Here is a 22,793-nt window from a genome sequence, read left to right on the forward strand (position 1 = left end):
GTATATATATTTTTAAAATCTGTCTCAGTGGGTCAACCACTGGATCCACCCAAAGGTGTCATATACTCCATAATGCCTCAGCAAACTGTGTTTAAAGTCCACTAAATAAACCACCTCTTTATTTAAAATGGCTCATCTGCAAAAAAGAAAAAAATAAGGCATGCAACACCATCAAATAATAACTCTGATCAAATGTGTTAAAACTAAAGTAACAAGCCTGTTTTTAAATTTTAAGGAGAAGAAAGTTTTGACATTTGTGTAAAAATGCTGGGCGTAGATGCTCAAGTGAAGCTTTTTATGTACAAGTCTTCCTATGATTTCTATCCAGGCATGCCACAGAATATAAAAAAAAATGTAAAAATCTTTATTGTGCTTTCATACATGTTCTAGCATTTGACACATTAATTCTTATGAACCTTTTTGCATGTTGTGTTGCATGTTGAGTTGCATGATGCAATCTACTATAAGGCTCTCTGCACAATCTTGAAACAAGTGTCCTTCACTGATCACAGAGCAGGCTGCTCTCGGGGCTCTTGGCGTCCACGTCTCCCCAGTAGGGCAGGATGAAGGGCAGGTCAGCCACACGGCTCTCCAGCAGCCTCCACAGATGCTGGGCCACAAACTGGTTTCCTTTCTCTGAGAGATGCAGCCCATCAGACAGGTAGACCGTGTAGTCCTGTACAAAAGATGATAAAATAAGACATCTGAGGCCAAAAGACCTGAAAACAGAAACACTGTATACAGGAATACAAGATCATATCAGATTTTAAAAAAGGAAATCACAGTGAGTGCATAAAAAATTATATACATTATAATATTGATTGGCAATATTAAAATTAACCGTTTAATACCAGAAAATCTGACAAAATAATGAAATTATAATAAAAAAATGTTTGTTATTCATTTGAGAAAGCATTAGTTTTTTTATGTTATGGATCTCATTGGATTACTGCAGCACCTGAATGCCAAAAGCCTCAATATCAGCAACAAACAGCAGCTAGAAGTATTGATCCTCACCTGTCCATCTTTTTGCATGAGTGTCCAGAGATCCAGGACGTCTACACCACACTGACCAGCAGCTTCGACACACGCCTGTGCATACTGCCCCGCTACAGAGTTGTGGCGATTGAGAGGACATCCTGCAGGAGACGCAAAGGGATGCTCAGGATCTGCGTAGGACTGGGTGTGTAAAAAGACAGGAATGAAGAAGGAGAAAAGCTCCTGTTACCTTTAAGAATGCACTCCTTCTCCCAAGATGGCTCATGCAAGGGGGGAGGTGTGATGAATATAACTCTGTCAGCAGTTACACCAGCAGAGGCCAGAAACCTGGTCATCTCCTTCAGGTTCTCAGAATACTCGTGCACAGGCACATGCTGCTGGCTCTTACCTGTAAACAAGGAGATGATAATATACAGACACATTTATTAATAAAAATATGTCATAAAAATTCATTTAAGGCTGTGGCACTTGCAATTGAGACATTATAATAAACATCCAGCAGTCTCTTGTCATCACAAAAAAAAATGTTCCCAGCAGTCATTAATGTATAATAAGAACAGCGGAGAAATGAGGATTCATCCGTGAGGAGAGCCGGTGACTTTTTAAAAAAAATCCAGCAATAAATCCAGCTGTCCAAGCCAATATGGTCTGTGATGTCTTGACTACCAGTCATGACATTGTTGGAAACTCTCAAGATGCCAATAAACATCCACTGGCCACCAGAGATGGGCAATAACGCGTTACTGTAATCAGATTACTTTTTTCAAGTAACGAGTAAAGTAAGGGATTACTATTGCAAAAACAGTAATTAGATTACCGTTACTTTCCCGTAGGAACACTGCGTTACTAAAACCGTGGTTTTTTTGCGAGAATGTGTCATGACAATGACATAAGCGAGTGCGACGTTCGTGACAACAGCTGTGTGCAGATCAACAATGGACAATATATCGAGTGCGGGAGAGAGTATGAGCGTGCAGCGTTTAAAGCGTGGAAGTACTGACCTTACTTTGAGTTTGATTCTATAAAAAGTGACAAAAACATTAGTGTCCGTTGTGCGTGGGAAGAAAACTTCTTTTTACAGCGAAAAAAACCCTAAACTTCCAAGCAAGCACCGAGTGCACGACGACGTGATGGGAAATTCACAGAGAAACTCGCGGATTCTTCCACTGACCGCTGCGGCACACCTGCACCACGGCAAACCTCCACCTGCTTTACAGGTGAAAATAGAGCAACAGGACCGCTGAGTCTTTGATTTTATTTATTTTCTGCTGTGTTTCACTTGCATTTATTTGAAAGACTGAGTGTAAACACAAAAAAATATTTTATTTTATGTGCTGGAATGTGCAGGAAATAGGTTTAAATGTTAAACAAATTTCTTCCAGTCAGAGAATATTGCATTTAATTTAATTTTTGCTTGATGCATAAAGTTAAAACTAATAAAACAAGTTTTAAAAAGAGACTTTTCCATTTGATTACATTTTGAATGATGGATTATGTAGAAAAAGTAGAATTGGGCCGAAAGATCTATCGCTTTATTACCTGTTCAGGTTGTAAATCCTGTTTTTTAAAAGTAACTAAGTAATTAATTACTTTGAAAATAAGTAATCAGTAAAGTAATGGGATTACTTTTTTCAAAGTAATCAGTAATTAAGTACTGATTACTTTTTTCAAGTAACTTGACCAGCACTAGGTATACCTGTTTGTTAACACAAATATCTAATCGCCCGATCACAGCAGTTTAGCGCATATAGACACGTAGACATGGTGAAGATGACCTGCTGAAGTTCAAACTGAGCATTGAAATAGGAGAAAAAGTGATTTAAGTGGCATAGTTGTTGGTGATAGATGGGCTGCTCTCAGTTTTTCAACCTGCATACAACTACGTTGTCCAGACTAGCCTCTCTGAATGCGTGAACCTTGAAGCGGATGGGTTACAGCAACAGAAGACCACACCGGGTACAACTGCTGTCCGGTAAGAACAGGAAACTGAGGAAACTGCAGACTGAACGCCACAATGCCCAGATTGTCTCACACTGGCTTGTTGAACATGACAGTGAGTTCACTGAACTTATACGGCCTCCACAATCGGCAGATCTCAAACCGATAGAGGGCCTTTGGAATGTGGTGGAATATGAGATTCACATCATGGATGTGCAGCAGGTCTATGATGCTATCATGTCAACATAGCCAAAAATCTCTGAGAAATGTTTCCAGCACTTGAATCTATGCCATAAAGAAATAAGACAGGCCTAAAAGCTAAAGGTGGTCTAAAGTGGCACTAGCAATCCGTACCTAATAAAATGGCCTGTGAATGGAATCTCTGTCAGGCCGATTCTGGCCCTCCAGGCCTTATGTTTGACACCCCTGGTGTAGATCACTGCAAATGTGCAAGTATTTGTTAAATTATAACAAGAGTGAGCATGCTCCAGTGAAGCTGTACCTTCCAATGCACTGTCATTGGCTCCGAAGAAAATGGTAACTGCTTCTATCTTGCTGTCTGCTGAATTTTCAGGGTTTATGAGGCGAGGAAGAACAATCTTGCCCCATCTGGAGTTATAGCCGGACAGTCCTCTGTTTATAACATCACATTTTCTAAAGGCAAAATAAAATCGCAGATACAGAGATCAGTCACATTAAGCAACTGCTGCATAACACAAGCACAATTTCTCTTAGAAGGAGTGTGTATTTTTACCTGTTTGGAAGTCAGAGCTATTATGAAGGGAATGCAATTTAAATGGAACTACACACCTTGCAAGTTTATCGGCAATTTCTGCTCCCCACCCATTGGGTTGAAATGAAACCTGAAAGAATCAACAGCACCGATTAATTATTTCCACACTAACAGTCAAAGTGGACAGTGATTGAGCAGACAAATAGTAAAATAGATTAAAGTGTAAACACTATCTAACCTGTGTGATGGAGTCCCCAAATAAAATAACTTTAGGCCAAATGATTGACGTGAACTTGGACATGGTGAAGCCAAGCCGGTTCCTAAAGAAAGGAAAGAGAAACGTCAGATTTTATAGGTAAAGCTTGCACATCAAATGCATTGTTTACACTGTAAACTCAGTTTCCGAGACGCGTTAAAAGTGTTTGCACAACAACTCATTAGAATTTATATTTTCAATCCACAAATTACCCAGTAGCCTTGGAAGAAGAAGGAAGGAAGGAATAAATAAGGAAATGTCTTCCGCACTTTTTAATGCTGATGGGGCTTTTATTTTGAAGGTTCCCGGAGTACGTTTTCCCCTTCCGCCTTGTTGTGTCACATCAAAAATCTTCCGTGCGAGCTGCAGAGTCATGTGTGGATTCTTCAAAGGTCCAGCTAATAATTGAAGGTTAGCTCCCGCTATTATCAAGATTTTCAAATAGCAAAAAACAGATAGTTTAAATTTATACTCCTTGGTACTGTTTTGGACAAATTTAGCTCCAGATAAAAAGGAACTGTGATGGAATTCAAGCTAGCGTCAGCTGTACGTTACATTCATCCGCGGTAAACTTAACTACACGTGAAAAATGGATGAAAACCCCCCCAACTCCTTTCATATAATCACTATTTATTAATGTCTAAACGCTTAATTGAAGATAGTGTATTTTTATCCTTTAATGCCCTCTTATATGGGCTTAGTTAGCACTACGGGCATGACACTGTCAAATTCCACTGACTATGATCTCCAACCACAGATTCTATTTGTAGTTTCCAACCTGACGAACCTGAGTCTCAGATAAACACAGCAATGAAACAGCCTGACACAACAGATGCGTCTATTAATAAGACTTGTGTTAGGATTAGGTGTTGGAAGGTGATGGGCTGGGATAAAGTCAGGGTTTTCCCTGCATATTAAAAATGGTATTATTAACAATATCATTAAACATTTTTTTTACGTGAAGTTTACTCAAACTTAAATATATTTGTGTTTATAAAATTCCCTAAAGTAAGTAGGAAATTGAAAGACTGTTGTAATATAAGATAACATAGGCTTTGCGTAACAACATGCAGACCAGCTGTGGCTACAAAGGCTTGTTTTGCTGTTAAAATATTCCCAAGATGCCTATGTTTAATGTCCTCTTTGTGTCCTTAACAGCAATGTTGCGGCGTCCCAAGCCAACTGACTCAGAGGCAGACCTCCTGAGAGAGCAGGAGCACTTTCTCACTTCAGGCGCTCCCTCCGCCGCCAGTGTTGTCCGCCGCCCTGACAAGAGGAGAGGAGAAGCTGGAGAGGGAGAAGGGCGGAGTGGGGAGAATGAAGGGAGCCAGAGGGATGTGGTCACCATTGAAGGTTACAGATGACACAGATTTTTCACAAGAGCATATTGTGTTTTAAAACTTGTCTGATTTTAACTTTTTGGGGTCTCTTGTGTAAGTAGCTAAAGCTCAGCTGTTCTCTTAAATGCAGATCTTCCAGATCAGCTCCCTTCTCTGACACCAGCCCCTCCTAAGAAGTCTCGCTTTAAAGCGAGTCGTGTCACCTTTGAGGATGAGGATGCCGAGGAAAGGCTGGACAGACACGACACTCACATCAGTGCCGTTCTCTCCAGAATTGTTGTAAGTGGAAGCTTCTTGTCTGTTCTCAGTTAGACTTGTTTAATGTCTTGTTTGGTGTATCCATAGTTTGGGATTCTTTTAGTTATTTATTTTACGTATGTGTATTTTTTTTGTGTCAAGGAGAGAGATACCAGCTCCACTCCAATATCTCTACCAGCATTTACAGGCATGGCTTTCCCCAAAGTGCTGCACCGCTCAGAAACCAGCAATCAGGTAAAGGTCAATAATATTATCTCTTCTTTAAATTTTAAAATTTCTTATCAGCCACTATAGATTCATAATCAGTTATTATATTTATTGCAGTAAGTCACCCCCTCTTCGTACGATGGCATGCTATTTTTGCATTCATTTGGTGTCGTGTGAAATAATCCTGGTTTTTTTGTTTTGTTTTTTTTTGTTCCCTCCCTGCAGGCACCTCTGTCATCAGCTGGAGGAAAGAAGAGCATCTTTGCTCGTCAGATTGCTGCCCAGAAACTAAAAGAGTGCAAGACAACATTACATAGTTTATCTGAAGCTGCTCCAACCCCAGAAACTACTATGGATACAGATCAGTGTGATGCTGCAGGTGGGGTTAACCATTAATATCACAAATGCAACACAGGTCTCAGTTTATTTGTGTGTTTTCGAAGAATTTAGGAATTACATATTTTCAGCAGTAGTAACACTTTCTGAAAAATATTTTTCCTCCCTTCTATACCATCCTCTTCGTCTCTCTGTTCAGTAGAACCAGCAGCAGTCTCCGGTCCCAGGTTGGTGTCCGGGCAGGGGCTTCAGGGTCCCGATAGCTCAGGAGAGACCATGAGGATCCACATGGAAAACCAGGCCAAGCTCCAAGCCATGTCCCAGTCTGAGATACTCGAGGAGCAGAAGAAGCTCTTGTTTCAGCTCGGTAGGCATTGATGTTGTCGGCAGGATCTTTTCTTTATAATGCACGTTATAATTAAGATGTGATGGGGTGGATTTTCTATCCATTTAGATGTACTAGTCACGTACATCACACTTTTTTTTATCACCATTTCTGTACAGCATGTAATGCAGTTATTTTTGCTTCTCAGATCCTAGACTGGTGGACTTTGTTAGATCTCGCAAAGCACAGAGCGTCTCATCCTTTCCCTCCCCATCCAAACACCCCAAGGACAAAAGTGGCACAGAAGATCCTCCAGTTCAGGATGTGAGCAGAGAGTCAGGCTCCTGCAGTGCTGCAGTGTTGTGTCAGAAACCCCAAGAGGTGGAGATGGAAGGAGAGGAGGAGGAGCTGTCAGCGCCACCACCTGCTGTGACGGGTATGATTTATTCAAATTCAACACCAGTTTCTGCTCTCTGCTGCTGGTGATTAAGATGAAATTTTAGATTCTAATATATGTGGATGATGTTGTTATTAAGTGTGCCTATGCAATAGCACACTTTCACATTGTTCCTGTGCCTGCTTTCCTGGTAAGATTGAATCCTCATTTCTGGGATCTTAAATTTGCTTAAGGAGACCAATTTTATCCACTTTTTAAAGAGACGATGACACTTAGCTGTTAACCAGCGTTCCCTCACTTCCCGGTCAAATATCTTCTTCTCATTTCTGCACGCTTTTCCGCTCTCGTACTTGTCCATCCTCTCACTGTGTAACTTAATGTCAGATGTAGTTGCTGCATGGTTAAAACTGATTCATATCTCCATTTGGAGTGATAGAAGCCTCTCTTTGAAGTTTTATTTCAGAAAATGCAAAAATCAACTTCACCCCTTAATTTGTTGCTTATACATCACACGAACCCCCCAAAAAGTTAGAACTTCATTATGTTATTCTGTCCTGCTTGCATTGGCTACAATTAATAGCCAGATTGTTTAAGCTTCTAGTCACGTTTAATGAGTGCTGAGGTTTTTGCAGCAGATGCAGCTTCTAAAATTGTTTGGAGAAGTTGTTTTTGGCTAACTAATTGTCATTTTCATTTACAATGCTACGCTGTTTTTACCACAATGGATGCGTCTGTGAATACAGAGGAGGATCTGCCAGTGAAGCCTCAGAAGGAATGGGTCCACATGGATAAGCTGGAGCCGGAGAAGTTGGAGTGGTTGAGAGACTTGCCTGAACCCAGAAGGAAAGGAACCAAGAAAGTAAGATCTGGTATTTGACTTGCAAGTAATGAAAGATCTAGTTAAAATTCTGTATTTTATTCAACACTTTCCGTTGTTTTTGTGTGTCCTGATAGGCCATGCAGGCTCGTTTTGACTTCGCGGGGACTTTAATTCCGCCCACTGAGGATCTGCCAACGCACCTGGGCCTCCACCACCATGGAGAGGAGCCTGAGGTCAGTCAGCACAAAGTCACAACAAAAAGACAACTTTACCTCCTTAAAATTGGAGTGATGCTTTTATAAAATGACAACAATGTCAAGTTCCAGTTGACTCCTTGGTAGAACACAGTAGAACCTACTGGATTGTACGTGTAGATTAAATATCACAACCTGTGGCTTAATTTTAAGTTTATGTCATGTTTTTTTACTGAAGTACAAAAACAAGACTGCAGAGGATTTAAATAAGATTGAGGTTTGTAGTGAAACACACTTTGAGAGCTCAGTAAGAGTAGAAAAGCACTAATAAGTACCGATCCATTCACCATTTATCTGTAAGTTTTCTCTGTTATTATTCAGTCTGATTGATCCCATCAGACTCAATTTCTTTCTCATTCATTTAAATTCAGTTCTTCTCATATCTGCACCTGTAAAAATGTATAAACTCTTATCATGAGATCTCATCTTGACATTTGTCCCCAGCGGGCAGGTTATTCCCTGCAGGAACTCTTCCTGCTGTCTCGGAGTCAGGTCATCCAGCAGAGGACGCTGTCGCTCAGCACTCTGGCGAACATCCTCTCAAAGGTACCAGAACCTAGACGCATGAAGTTCCACTCTTAGCTTTAAGAAGCGTGCCTCTGTCATGTTGCTGGATTTTTTTTCTTCTTCTTCTTTTTTTTTTTGCAGGCGTGTGCTGGGGAATACGTGTCAGTTCTGAAAGGCAGCGTGACGTCTACTCTGCTCGACGCCGGCCTGCTCTTTCTGCTCCGCTTTGCATTGGACGATAGCGTGGAGGGAGTGATGTCTGCAGCTGTGCACGCTCTTAAAGCACTGCTTGTGTGTGCAGAAGATGAAGTAAGATTATAAAGCATAAAGCCAAATATTGCAATAGTAATATAATAAAAATAATAATAATAATAATTGTTTAACCTGCACTAATTTACTCTTTGTAATTTTCTATATGCACTATTTGAAAAAAGCAAATAAATAAATACAAATATCACAGAAATTTGTCCTCATACTGAGGACTAATATAAAGAAAGAACTATATCATGTAAAACTCAGAGCTTTATTTCGATGATTTGTGCATAAACAGCACAGCATTGACTCATTATCGGATAATATCTTTTAAAACACATCAGCTGAATAGAATAGAATACACTGTTCCTTTACTGTAAATGAGTACAAGTGTCTGAAACCCCAGTCAAGTTCCTCTTACAAATGAGTTCCCTCACTCAGGAGTGTCTGGACTGCACTTTTTCCTGGTTTCGTGGTCTGTCTTCCTTCCCCCTGCTGCCATCTGCTCAGGAGGAAGAAGATGAGGAGGATGAAGGGCTGGATGAAAGTATGAAGGAGACGGCCAAGGAGAAAGAAGAGAGGCAGAGCGATCATGAAGTGGCCAGACAGGATGCTGTCAAGGTGAAGATCTCAATATCCCTTTTTTTTTTTGCATTCTACATGTTGCCTTCGTGACCTGTGGATGGAAACTGATCAAAGGTTTCTGATTTCAGGGTTTGTTAAAAATGAAACTGCTCCCCAGGCTGCGTTACATTCTCGAGGTGGTCCGGCCGTCACCTCGGGTGGTTCAGGATGTCCTGGAGATCCTGACTCGCATTGCTAGGCATTCCTCCTCATCTGCTACGCAGGTAACAACAGCAACTTTTTAACAACTGAGAAGTCTTTAAACTCAAAGTCCTTCATAGCTGAAATACCTCTTGGTGTATCCCATTCTCAGGTGTTGGATTGTCCTCGTCTGATGGAGACAGTAATGTCAGAGTTTCTTCCCACTTCCTGGTCACCATCATCTCAGTCCATTTATGGACTTCCACTTTCCAGCGCAATGAAGCTTCTAAGAGTTTTGGCTACCTCTGGCAGACATGCCTGTGCAAGACTGGTAAAATCAATAAGTGTAATTTTTTAACTGCAAAGATACTCGAGTAATGAGATTTATAATGCATTGATTCTGCAAGCTGCCAGTCCAGGGGCCGACTTTTAAGACAAAAGCTATAAAAACAGTGTTTAGCGTTACTTATGATGTATTCCTGTTTTTAATATTAGTAGCAAACATGTTTTTGGAGGCTCATCGGTGTACTGTAGTGGGAAAACACATTTGGCTTGCACTCAAAAGATCCCTGGTTTGAGACCAGTGGTTATAAGCTAGTGTGCTCCTAGTACCAGTCCTAACCAGGATAAATGGGAGGGTTGCATCAGAAAGGTGTAAAATCTGTGCCAAATAAACATCCTCTGTGGAGACCGCTGGAAAGAAGGGTAATCGGTGTTGTGCCTTCTTTTTTGGCCTTTCCAGTTAAACTCTCTGGGAGCGAGTGAGCGATTGTCTCATCTCCTGAGTGCAGAGCCCAACGAGCTGCTGCTGGAGCCGACCGAGTCCCTCAGGATCACCACAGAGGCCTACAGGCTGTGGGCCGTAGCAGCCGGCTATGGACAGGCGTGCAAATTATACATGTAAGTTATAATGTGAGAGCGATTACTGCCACAGTTCTTAACACAGTTATATTTGTCATATTTAAAAAAATGTTGCTATGTTGATGCACTAGTGAGAAAATAGAATAAAATGTAAACAATTAATGTCTGTATCTACACTGAGATAGAAAATTTGCAAATGATTCTATCAGGAATTTGCACATTTACTTTATGATGGGCCAACAGCCTGCTAGATAAAGGGTCCCTTACCAGTTTATATTGTATGTGGCTCCCTTCGCGCTCTGTCCAAACGTAAGAGCCAGGCTCTCCTCTTCACTCACAGTGAGTATTTAATTGCTTTGATTTGCTGTGTTTTCCCGCAGAGACCTGTATCCAGCCTTAGTGACAGCACTGCAGTCTGTTCACAGACTTCCACCTGCCTCAGATCCTCTGCAACCTCTGCAGCTCCAGCGGTTTTTGGCTCTGCTTTCTCTGCTCACGCAAGTTACACACACAGCTGGCTGCCATCAGGAGCTCCAGGCTGGGATGGTCAGGTACAGATCAATGAAGCCATTCTGCTAGAGAATCTGGAGGAAGCAGTGTTGGCTTGAACGCTCTGATCTTACATGTCAGTTCCTCTGCTTTCACTGCAGCTCCGGTGGAGAAGAGTGCCCTCCCCCTCCTCCTGTATCTTGGGGTCATGTCACAGGGTTGCAGACATCCTTAATGGGGCATTTGAAGGGTTTTATTAAGAACCTCGATGATCTACTTCAGAAAGACGGCAGCCTCACTCTGATACCAGTTTACCTTGTTTACCTAGAAGCATACTACCATCAGCTCTCCAGACAGGTATTTCCTGCCTTTCCCTTCCATAAATGAGATGTTTCATATTTATTGTTACTTATGCTAAGTTAAAATTTGATGTCATGTGATTTCCCAGCTGGCGAGTGGTCATCGTGTATCCTTCCTTCTGCACGCTCAGTTTAAGCAACAGTGAGAATGCAGCTAATTATGTCCTGTTGTGCGCTACATGTGACAAAGAGGAACTTGAGGATTATCTTGTTCGCTGTTTACGTCTCAAATTCCTTGAAACTGATGAACATGTTGCTCCACAGAACTGTTTCAAGCCCGTGGAGACTCTTCAAGAGCTCGAGCTGCTGACATCTGATGCTCTTCTCCCTCTGATGTCTCACAGTGTTGTGCAAGGCCTGATAAAGAATCTCAAGTATGTCTGAAAACAGATGGCAATTTAGCCTTTTTTCCACAAAATTTGTGTTTGAGTTGAACCTTTAACATCATTCATTATTATTTAAAAAAAAAAAAAAGTTGGGCAGGGATAGCTCAGTAGGTAGAGTGGTGGCCCCATGATCGGAAGGTCGGGGGTTCGACTCCACTGAACGGCTACCCTGAGGTACCCCTGAGCAAGGTACCGTCCCTGCACACTGCTCCCCGGGCGCTGCATTGGTGGCTGCCCACTGCTTCACTGGGTGAATGGGTTAAATGCAGAGGAACTATTTCCCTATGGGGACTAACACATACACATTATAACAGCACAGTTTAATGTTTTTTTCCACACCAGGTCTTCCTCTGTAGTGTGTAATGCTCAGGCTATACCTCTGGGCCCAGAAATCACTAATAACCTCCCTGGATTGGCGTGCATGGGATGGAGGAATCGTCCGGGGCTGGTTGCTCCCAGCTCCCCTTTCCCTCTTCTGACTGGACTGGGGCTCCTATTGGAGACGATCACAGGGATCCATAAAGGCCTCAGCAGCAAGGTAGGACTGACTGTCCTTGGGGTGTTTTTATTTTGTTGTTGTTTGCTGGTTTTATACATTTTCTGCTTCGTTTATGTCCAACCAAAACATAGAACTAATGAGTAAAGCATGTGGACTCTCCTTGTAATGAAGGTATGGGTACTCTTTGCACTCTGGGGCACATTGTTAGGTACACCTTTGTAGTATGAGGTTAGATTCCCTTTTTGCCTTCAGAACTTTTGCCTTAATTGTTTGTGGCAATGATTCAACGAGGTGCTGGAAACATTCCTCTAAGGTTTTGGTAAATATTGACATGATAGCATCACACACATTTTTTGGCTGAACATGATGACCACATCCCATAGCTGCTCTATTGGATTAGGATCCGCTAACTATGGAGTTCATCCGAGTACAGTGAGCTCAGCTGATACTAAGGGGCCCACTATCACCACCCTGAGTCATTGATACAAGGCAGGATGGATCCATGATTTAGGTTTTTATTTCAAATTCTGACTGAATGTCGCAGCAGAAATCAAGACTTATTGTTTTCTAATCTTTTGTTCAGTTGTGGTGAGTCCACATGGCTTGTAGTGTTAATTTTCTCTTCTTAGCTGACAGGCTTCGAGGCTCGATATGTTGTGCACTGAGAGATGCTCTTCTGCATGCTTTAAATGTATGCATCCATCTGGCAGTAACGGCCATGCCGTGTCATTCTGATGCTCAGCTTGAATTTTAAGAGGTCGTCTTGACCTCAACGTCGTGCCTAAATGCTGCCATGTGATTGGCTGATCGTATATTTAGATGTCCCCGCTCTCACTCACTAGTTCACCGGACTGCTTCTGTCGGAGCCTGTGACTGGTTACCTGCGCAGCTGCAGTCAGGCTACACCCAGCCTGTCTCACACCAAGGCTTGGCTTCTACGTCACGAACACCACCTCCTCTACCTGCTGCTGCGACTGGCTCACAGACTGGTACGTCCACTCCATCTTTAATGTTGAGCTCAGTTTAGCCATGTTATACAGTATTTTAAACCATTTTTCTTTCAGGCTTTAGTTTCCTTCTTATGCCGCAGCTTGTATGATTCCTGGCTAGTTCATTTATTTTTGCCTTGTATGGAATGAAAATGGGTGCAGCCCTTTTCTACTTGATTTTGGTGTTTTGAGCATAAGATCAGATTTTATCTGCTCACTTGTTGATGTTTAATTATTTATTTTAACCTAATCATGTTATTTTTTCCCCTCTGTTTTACCTCTCTCAGGTTCCCCTCGACTCAGAAATAGCAAAACATGCCTCACTTTACCACCAGGTGGCGCTAGTTGTACTGCCTTGGTTATTGCCAGGCAGTGAATACCTGGTACATGAACTGCTCTCCACCATTGTCTTCAGCAAGGACTTTATATCGTATGTTTACCTTTAATCAGTTTAATCTGAGATAAGTGAAGCACCTACAATATTACTCTAAAGTGCCTGAATTTTTATAATTACTTTTTATTTTGATAGTTTGTCTAAATCGATGTTTAAATTAGTGCCTCAAAAATGTGACTGATGGTTGTCCTCTAATTTTGCTAACGACATTATATATAAAATTTAATTTCTTTGAAATAAGATTAAATTAACAAATGACCCATTTCCATCAAAAATTTCTCGTTCTGTTTCTTCGCTTATTAAATTATCAGGGTGTTTATGTCTATTTCTTTGATTTCCAGAGAAGGACACAGCGGAGGACCTGAGGCTGTGGAGCTGGGGGAGCTGAAGCTTCATGAGGAAACACAAAAGGACACCTCTCCCTCTCTCCAGACTGTCGGGGCTCTCCTGAGAGAAGCCTGTGTCCAGCTGCCATCCATACGAGGTTGCTTCCTCACTCACCTGGCCCACCTGGAGTCGTCTGTAATAGTGTCCAGAGATGCTCTCCTGGGCCACAACCCCTGGATCAAAAGTCATCTCTTGCCAGAGCTCACCGGTCCCATCCTGCCATCTGATTGGCCTTTCCTTCCACTTCTCAGCCTGTATGAGCAATCGGGGGTGTCTGATGGTGGAGGGCTGGCAGTGGAGGAGCTTCCTCAGGGGGCTCTGCAGGCTGTGACTCACTGTCTGCAGTGGTTGCTGCTGCTGGAGGTCTGGAGGGAGGAAGCGCTAAAGGTATTCAAACAAGTCAAGTCAGTTGCCCGTCTGAATTTTCTCAGAGGGCTTTGGTGTCAAGTCTCAGCGGAGACCACATAGAAATCTGATTATTAACACATTTAATTAATAGGCAATTTTGTGGGGTTGTTGTACATATAAATGGAAAAGTGTTATATATTCCATGTCAGCCAACAAAATGTATATCAGTAACAGCAGAACTGATCCATTATATAGTAATATAACTAGTACATGCACATACTACTGAATTGTTTGGCCTGTTTGGCAAACTGATGTACTTAATCACATTTAAAAAATGAAAACATAGATGTGGTAGATGCTGTTGTTTGTCGTTTAGCTCGTGCCATTTTGGCTTTTATGTGAGGTCATCGCTAGGCTTGTATGATGCAACTTCTGGTCATATAACACAGATGTTATTGTCATGAAATGAAAACAGAAGGATGCCTTCATAAGAGGTTGCAGGTCCATCGAGGCTAAAAACACGTCCTGTTAGTCTGTTACTAGTTGGTTGCCAGGCAGTGTGATGGTGGCGTAATGTATCATGCATAGTTCAACTTTTTTGTATATAAATTAGTTATTTTCAGGAAATAAAAATGATATGAAGCTTTTATAAGTTGTTACAGGTCCATAATTGCTAAATATAGGCCATTTCAGTTCATTGCTAGGCAGTTGCTAAGCAACATAATGACACCTTTAATATATGATATAGATAGGAACCTTCAAGCGCCACAAATGCACCTGTATACCAAGTTTGGTTGCTCAACTCCAGATGGTGTGGGAGGAGTTTATGGACAGAGACAAACAAGCACACTAATTTTTTTGTGCGTGAGATAGTGAGATGCTGTCATAGTAACACTTTAGAAAGAGGCAGAGGGGTGGTAGAGAGGGGAAGGCAGAGTTAGAGGCCATGATAAACGTTCGCTGTATTCATTCTGGAGTCACCGAGTGTCTGAATATGTGACTTCTTTTGGTATGTGCTTGTTTTACTCTATAGAAACTGATGTAGGATGTCTGACGTGCTTGCTGTGTTAGGTGACTAGCAGGCGCAGTTATCCAAAATCTATAACTTTTACTTCATATTCTCCTTTCACAGTAAATCAAATGTCAATTATTTGTCAGTTTATTAGTGCTAGTCTTAAAATATAGTTCACATATATTTTAAGATAGTTCACAATTTTCATAGAGAAGTACTTTGTACATGCAATGGAGTTACAAAGAAAACCTACACCCTTCAGATGTTTCTTCTGTAGATCTGTTTCCTTATCACATAAATTGATTGCTTCTGTGTCATGCTGTAGGTGGTCCTCCCTGTCGCCAAGTTCGCCCGCCTGTCCTGTGTGTTCCTCTGTTCCAGTGACTTGTTCCTGGAGAGACCCGTTCAGAGGCTGACCTGGGGTCTGTTCAGACTGCTCACCAGGTCTGATATGACACATTTAGCTTTTTCTTTTACACCAACTAATCTCTAAAAGTTAACAGTGACCCTTCATTTTCAGGAGCACCAAGCTGGACTCTTTGGACCTGAACGTCCCTCCTCCAGGTCTGGCCTCATTCCAGGACTTGTATTCAGCCCTTGTGTCCCAGTATGAAGCTGTGTCTTTTGGAGACCGGCTGTTTGGTTGCTGGGTCCTCTTGCCCCTGCAGAGGAGGTACAGCACCACCATGAGGCTGGCGGTGTTTGGCGAGCACGTGGGGATGCTGAGGTCTCTGGGGGTCACTCTAGAACAGGTAACGATGATGGCGTAATGATCTCTGTTGAAGTGATTTTTCCACTTCCTGTTATAATAAGTTATTTATTGTTTATATGTCTGTCTTGTCATTTGAAGCTGTCCATTCCTATCGAGAGGTTCACCTCCCCACCTGAAGATTCCCTCCCTCTCCTCCGTCTCTACTTCCGCTCTTTGGTAACTGGGACTTTGAAGCGCTCCTGGTGTCCTGTCTTATATGTGGCTGCTTTGTCTCACGTGAACTCCTTCATCTTCTCTCAGGATGCTGCTGCACAGGTACAGCAACACTTGACACACTGAGCACTGAGTTGCTCTGCTTTATCTGAATGTTTTAGGTGTGCATTCATATTAAGATTGTCCTTTGTATCAATGGCAGTGAAAGCTAAACCCGGCTGCCACATGTCCTGCAGCTGCTCTGAATAGACCCTGGGTTTGTGGGAACAGCTTCTACATCTGCTTTTGTACATTTTTGGATCAAAAAGGAGCTTGTTGGGTGAAAGTCTTGACAATTTGACAAATGCACAAAACCAGTCCTCATATTATTTCTATTTATTCATGGGTTTGTAACTTTGAATTGGCTGCAAGCGTTTGAAGTTAAAATGAGAAACACATCATATTTGCTCAATTCACAAAGGCATTATTTTAGAGGGGTGAAGCTGAAAACATTCATACGTGCAGTGGAGCAGCATTAAACACGGAGACATAAAGTGCACGAGCCAGGCTTTGATCTTTAATTCCCTTGTTCTTTTCCAGGAGGTTGAAACCGCTCGACACAGTATGTTGAGGAAGATCTACTACCTGACTGACGAGGTACTCCTCTCCTTTTAGCATGCACTGGTAGTTTTCCTGCTCTCTTTCTGCCTCTGGTCTTTACATGCTGTGTTCATTGATTACTCATTCTCCCCCCTTGTTATTACAGTCTTGCTAAACTCTCATTGTTTTCATTGCGTGCTTTACCACCATAATGTCTTAATACTTTTGTTTTCTCAAAGTGGAGCTATTGTGCTCAGTCCTAGCTCCACATTTCTATTCTTGGACTGTACTGGAGTAGATTTGTGTGACTCACAATACAAAATAATCCTTATTTATTTTGTACTGGGCTTTTGCGCAGCCACTTTAGTTCCTCTTTTAGCTCTCTCCTTCCTCCTTCCATCCATTTAATCCAGCTTTCTTCTGAGTGGCTGCTGCTCACAAACAAAAGATGTAAACAGCAGATTGGTAGGACTTCTGTGCTCAAAGCCAGAGCTCTTATGAGACCAAATTAGAAAACTGTCTGAAGCCGATTGTTTAGAACATTATGAAGTCTGAGCTTTCAGCTCACATACGGTGACCTCACTGTGAGCATGGATATTTTAAAAGGTTTATATGTATGATAGAAATAGTGAAAAGTACATTAGTTCTTTAAATCCAGGTTTTAAGTAGTGGCCTCACTTCAGTTGAGTGCATTTGCAAAACACTGTTTCATTATAGGCCTGCATGTCCTGCAGTTATATTTAGAAACATAGTAGGTTTTGAGTTTTGAATGACTTAGTTTTGCACGTTTGTGGAGCTCAATGGGGGCAAATATTTAGTTCTTCTTGGCTTGAAAGGTCAAAAGCTTAAAGATTTATTGTTTTAAACTGATAATATTCAGAGTGTGCAGTGATCGCTGTCTGTTTCCTACTGTCAAGTGGGGATTTTATATTTTTAAACTAGTGCAAATATGGGCTTTGACGTATTTACATGAACGACTAAATCAAACTACGTGTCAGGCAGCGGGTTCAGGAGCAGCAGGAGGAGAGGAATCAGCGTTTGTTTCAGAAATGTGGCAGGGAGCAGGTTGGGTTCAGTTAGCTCTCATCATGGAACAGAAAACTCACAGAGCTCGTCATCTCAGGGTGAACAAATTCTACTAAAGCTGCTTTCTGGAACAAGGCCCTGATTTTCGGGGGAGAGTATGTTGTTAATAAGTACTTTTATTTCCGTAACGGGAAGTGCTGCACTTCATTGACGACAGAAATCCATCTTCAGGGAGGTGATCAATGAAAGATGGTCATTGAGGCAGAGGCATGCGAGGAGCTGTCACTTGTGCACATTTCATACTGTTCTGATTAAGTGCACGTCCAGCCTAGCATGTAAACACCAGGTCCGGTTAAATCACATAGTGTGTAACAGTCAGTATGAAAAAGGAAATGTGTGTGTTTAACCTCAGCTGGTGTCTCTATCCCCCCTGGTAACAGCAGGGTCCACATGGGGCACAAGCATGTCTTGTTGGGAATATCTGGTTCACACAATCACTCCTGCTGCTCCTCTCACATCTTTCTCACTGTCATTCTCTCATTTCCAGGTGTTGAGGAGTCACTTGCTGCTCTTCCGTCTGCCCCAGCATCACTTACAGCTCAGCTTCGACATGTACGAACAGTTGCCTCCCATTAGGGCCAAACGTTTGGAGAGAGTCCTGGGACTGCAGGAGAGCAGTGTTGACAAAGGAGACTGAAAAGAGTGATAAAAAACCTGAAGAAAAATAACAGGGTTGTATTCTCAAAATAGGCTAGGCAGAGGCGAGATGCGGTATTATGAAAGCAGAAGGTGCTGCACCACAGCGAGATGTTCATTTCAAGGCCTAACAATGTCACATGTAGTTGTTTCTGTGGCCCTTTTTTCTTTAAACTAAAGCTGAGTTAGACTCAGTTTCTAGTGCTTATGGTAGCCTGATGAGGCTCTCACCGGAAATTCTCTGAAAATTATTACATTGAGGCCAAAGTTTAAATAAAAATGTCAAATGTTTTCTTCCTGTTTTGTTACTAATATGTTTGTATATTTGCAAAAAATGCCACCATGTGTTCCAGGTTCTTAAAAAAATATGGCAGGGCAGTTCTTCCTGCTTCACTAGTGCCTGAAATGATTGTAAATAAAACAGTGATGTTTGAATAAAATATGATGTGTAACCTTTTATCCCATTAAACCTGAGCTCTGAAATTTTTACCTTCTTAATATTAGTATGTTTGTGAAACATCCTGTGTAAATAAGACATTCATGGGGGAACTGAGACTAAAATGAATGTAGGAACGAAAGTGCTCCTGCGGTGTTGGTACATCTTAAAACGTTCGCTTCCTGTTTAATTGCCTGTTCGTAAATGTTAACATTTGCATAATTGTTGCACATAACAACAATCAGCAAGTTTTGGTTTCACGACTTTTTGTGCTACAGCTGAAAGAGTAAGTGGGTTTAGGTGGTATACCTGCAATCGTCTTTGTGTTAGGTTCCCCTAAAAAGGTCCAGGGGATGAGGGAAAGTAACAAAGTATCCAGGTCGAAAAAGAGACAAGGAGGCAAAATGGTTAGATTAAAAAGTTTTACAGTTTTTCTCAAATGCTAAAACACGTCACAAACGTTACCACCAGGTCCCCCAATGGCCAAACACAACACCCTTCTCTAAAGCTACATAAACACAACCACACCTTCCCACTGCAAAACTCAAACTCCCACACCAAGAGAGCAGCTCGAAGCTGTCAAAACTGTAAACACTATACACAGCATTACACACTACAGCAAAACAATTGAAAACACAATGCTCAATTTGTGAGAAGGTTCTTTGGTTCATAACTGCCAATGCATATTTTTATAAACTGTACAGTAACGGATCGTCATAGAACCCTGCAGAGGATTAGGCATTTAGATTTGTGAGTTTCACATGAAGACTATAAATCTATAAAAACATCCTGCATGTACGTACACTACTGTAACACAACTCAATGCAAAAACAGAATCTATCGCACACAACAGTACTCTCGGAAACATGATCAGGGTGTGAAGTCTTTTTTATTGTCTACACGGTCATTTTACAGTATTACACACAGTCACTGTGCGGCATCATGTCGCCGAGCTGCATTGGGCCACATCACCTCATCCACATCACAGGCTATATTGTCCCTTGCTAGGCACCGCGGGAAAAACGCCCTGGAATGGCGAATCCATCCCTGGAAGGCCTCCACTGGGATGTCAGCACAGGCCAGCTCCATTGCCCGTTCTCTCTTGTGTATGGCTGTCTGTCATACACCTTCCATCTCCATGATGAGAAGAACTCCTCTATAGGGTTCAGGAAAGGGGAGTAGGGTGGCAGACAGACGTTTAAAAAGTGGTCACTGTTGGTGGTGAACCACTCTCTGATTTGGTGTGTCTTGTGGAAGCGGACGTTGTCCCAAATGATCACATACATGTGATGTGCTAGCCAAGGATGGTGTTGTTGACGGTCCAGGAGGATGTCTTTTAGCTCCTCTAGGAAGGTGAGGAGACGTTGGGTGTTGTAAGACCCAAGGACAGCATGCCGGTGGACAAGCCCCTCCGTACCCATAGCTGCACAAAGAGTAATATTACCCCCCCCCCCCGTTGGCCAGGGACCTCAGTGATGGCTCTCTGGCCAATGATGTTACGGCCTCTTCGCCTTCGTTTCTGGAGGTTGAAGCCAGCCTCATCCAGGAAGAGGTACTCATGGGGTCTGGCCATCGCGTCCAACTGCATTATCCTCTGTGAACATGGGAAAGCGTACAGGTGTTCAGAACGGTCAATCAGGTAGCACAGTATTGTCCAGAAGTAATGTAGGCCACTAAGCAACACAGTATGTCCACTAACTGTACTGTGGACATGGATGTATACGTACTTGCACATACTCGTAACGTTGTCCTATGTGTCACGCAGAGTTGCGCTCAAAGGGAACCCTGTAGACCTGTTTCATCCTCATCTGTTGGCGCCGGAGAACTCGGTCTATTGTGGACACGCTGACAGCATCAATGTTCTCAAAGTTTACATTATCTGCAATGACTTTGTCTCTGATCTCTCGGAGTCTAATGCAGTTGTTCTCACGGACCATATCTGCAATGAGGGTTTCTTGTGCCGCTGTGAATATGGCAACCCTCCCACCTCTATGTGGCATTCTTTCAGCTCTAAAGAAAGAAACATGTGTTGTCAATTGACTGATTTATATGTAAAACTACATGTAAGGTAACAGACCACTTTCACAGGCCTGTAAAACTGTAGTGTGACAAAGAAAGCAATAGCGTACTATACCTGTTGTGTTGTCTAAATGCCTTGATAATGGTGGCCACGGTGGACCTACTCAGGTTTGGATGTACTCTTCGTCCCGCTTCAGCCATTGTCATGCCATGGACAATGACATGATCAATTACTGTTGCTCGCATATCATCTGTTATGATGGTGCGAGGTTGTCTTCTTCTCCCACCTGGACCTTCTCCTCTCTCTTGTTGGCCTCCTTGTCTTCCTCCTCTACTCCGAACTCCTCTTCTTCTTCTTAGGCCTTCACCTCTTCCTCCTCTGATCTCAACCCCTCTTCCTCTTTGGCCTGCAGCTCTTCTCCTTCCGCACGCTCGAATGTCTTCATCCATTGTGATTGTTTGGCATCTTCACCAAACTATGCTTTCATAGGTGGGGTCACATCATTAGCAACAGGTGTCTTCAATTTTGAGTCGTTGTGTGTAGTGACTGACGCCAGGTGTGTTCCCTGTGTTCACAGATTGGTGACTGTGGCAAGCATTTTGCATCACATGGGCTTTCATTTGAGAATATGAGCAGAGTTGTTTTGCAACATGTGTTTTGGCAAGGAAAAATGTGTTTAGATTTATGTAGTGATGGCCAAATGAAGCTTTCCGAAGCACTGAAGCTTGTATTGAAAAACGGTTCATTACTCGAAGCTTTTCAACACAGTCCTCTCCGGTGACATCTGGTGGTGAAAATTTTGAAGAGCAGCTTGAATCTGCAAAATAAAACGGACTGCTCAATTATCACTGCTCACTCAAGAGTGGAGTTCTCTCTGATATTGGGCCACCGTTCCGTTGCTTTGAACATGTAATTGGTTTTGTTTTCTCGATTGGGGGGCTGAAAAAAATGTAATGCGTATTTGCGTAATACATTTTGATCAATAAACTTTCCCTATTTAAACATGCACTATGGTGTGGCCTTTCTTTGCTCATAACTCCTTGATGTTGGTAAATACAATAAGTGAGCAATATATATAATATACATATGAGAATGCACAGCACATTATGGAGTATGCCCCTGCTGTGAAGTCCTGCCTCCATCTACTTGTCGTTTAATCACTGGACAGCTGGACAGGTTCATACAAAATATTAGATGAGGCCAATTGTCCTATACATATTTTTGACCTAGGGGTGGGATTGATTGTGAACTGGAAAGGGAAAATGCTTAGGGAGCTGAGTACGGCTGCATCGTCACTGATTTGTAGAATCATTTTTGATTCGATACAGGATCCGATTCAATTTGATTGGAATCTGGAAAGTTTTGCCTCAGTCAGAAATATTACAATTCTGATCATTTAACAGTATATATCCATAATTTCGTATCTATTAAAAGAAAGCTGACACATGTGAGACTTAATTAGAGATGTAAACAGAGAGTTATGAAACCTGCAGCTGCAGAAGCCAGCGGGGGAAAAAAGAGGCAAACACAGCGCGGACCCGACGACGCACCAAAATCTGACTCTGACGCGTCGGGTCCGCGCTCTGTGTTCACGTTTGTATGCAGAATCCGTAAACCTGCTCCCAGTTACTGTTTTAGCTGCATGGTGTTTGACGACATGTTGTGAGGTTTAACCTGAGATGCTGGCGTTTCAGGCATAATAACGTTAATTTACAAATCGACACGGGATTTTAATGAATCAATATCACTTTATTCAATTTAGCATGGATTGTAATCAGAAAGGCGATAATCAAAACCCACCCCTAATCAAGAACTTGCAAAGTAAGAACATGATCTATGTAAGGTAGCCCTTTTGTTATTTACATTTAAAAAGAGGATTAGTGTTACTGTGCGCTGGCTGAGTCTGTTTCTTTTCTTAGAAATAGTTTCTCCTGCCCTGGAGAAAATCCACTTGCATGGAACAGAAGAGGCTGTGGAGTGCAGGAACTACACTGCAAGCT

The 22,793-nt window shown here is 42.2% G+C and overlaps 2 protein-coding genes across 2 annotated transcripts; one reads left to right on the forward strand and one right to left on the reverse strand.

Annotated features, from left to right (window-relative positions):
* Window positions 1-473: 473 nt before the first annotated feature.
* On the reverse strand, window positions 474-4,183 carry iah1 (isoamyl acetate hydrolyzing esterase 1 (putative)). The gene is made up of 7 exons (XM_085343273.1): window positions 4,139-4,183; window positions 3,909-3,990; window positions 3,748-3,800; window positions 3,440-3,591; window positions 1,229-1,387; window positions 1,018-1,139; window positions 474-676 (listed from the first exon to the last, which is right to left on the reverse strand). Exons 2-7 carry the CDS (start codon window positions 3,969-3,971, stop codon window positions 500-502), a joined length of 726 nt encoding a protein of 241 aa, XP_085199399.1. The 5' UTR covers window positions 3,972-3,990; window positions 4,139-4,183; the 3' UTR covers window positions 474-499.
* A 110-nt stretch (window positions 4,184-4,293) lies between these two features.
* On the forward strand, window positions 4,294-18,593 carry rpap1 (RNA polymerase II associated protein 1). Its single transcript, XM_085342596.1, has 27 exons — window positions 4,294-4,337; window positions 5,085-5,279; window positions 5,397-5,545; window positions 5,666-5,758; window positions 5,957-6,110; window positions 6,267-6,434; window positions 6,601-6,828; window positions 7,533-7,648; window positions 7,744-7,842; window positions 8,308-8,409; window positions 8,512-8,679; window positions 9,064-9,243; window positions 9,336-9,470; window positions 9,560-9,718; window positions 10,130-10,287; window positions 10,629-10,799; window positions 10,899-11,094; window positions 11,361-11,470; window positions 11,825-12,020; window positions 12,824-12,970; window positions 13,258-13,400; window positions 13,706-14,138; window positions 15,437-15,555; window positions 15,632-15,863; window positions 15,962-16,138; window positions 16,616-16,672; window positions 18,189-18,593. Exons 2-27 carry the CDS (start codon window positions 5,087-5,089, stop codon window positions 18,336-18,338), a joined length of 4,233 nt encoding a protein of 1,410 aa, XP_085198722.1. The 5' UTR covers window positions 4,294-4,337; window positions 5,085-5,086; the 3' UTR covers window positions 18,339-18,593.
* The last annotated feature ends 4,200 nt before the right edge of the window (window positions 18,594-22,793 follow it).

Source organism: Diplotaxodon limnothrissa, linkage group LG19 (genome assembly GCF_057381915.1).
Source record: "Diplotaxodon limnothrissa isolate DT_005_m linkage group LG19, D_limnothrissa_male_GT1.1, whole genome shotgun sequence".
NCBI lineage: Eukaryota > Metazoa > Chordata > Actinopteri > Cichliformes > Cichlidae > Diplotaxodon > Diplotaxodon limnothrissa.

Coding starts and splice junctions, on each gene's coding strand:
- iah1 (XM_085343273.1), bottom strand. CDS start 3,971: ATGTCCAAGTTCACGTCAATCATTTGGCCTAAAGTTATTTTATTTGGG. Junction 1,388..3,439: donor CAATGACAGTGCATTGGAAG/GTACAGCTTCAC, acceptor CCTTGTTTACAG/GTAAGAGCCAGCAGCATGTG. Junction 1,140..1,228: donor GAAGGAGTGCATTCTTAAAG/GTAACAGGAGCT, acceptor CGTCTCCTGCAG/GATGTCCTCTCAATCGCCAC.
- rpap1 (XM_085342596.1), top strand. CDS start 5,087: ATGTTGCGGCGTCCCAAGCCAACTGACTCAGAGGCAGACCTCCTGAGA. Junction 5,546..5,665: donor CCGTTCTCTCCAGAATTGTT/GTAAGTGGAAGC, acceptor TTTTGTGTCAAG/GAGAGAGATACCAGCTCCAC. Junction 9,244..9,335: donor CCAGACAGGATGCTGTCAAG/GTGAAGATCTCA, acceptor TTCTGATTTCAG/GGTTTGTTAAAAATGAAACT.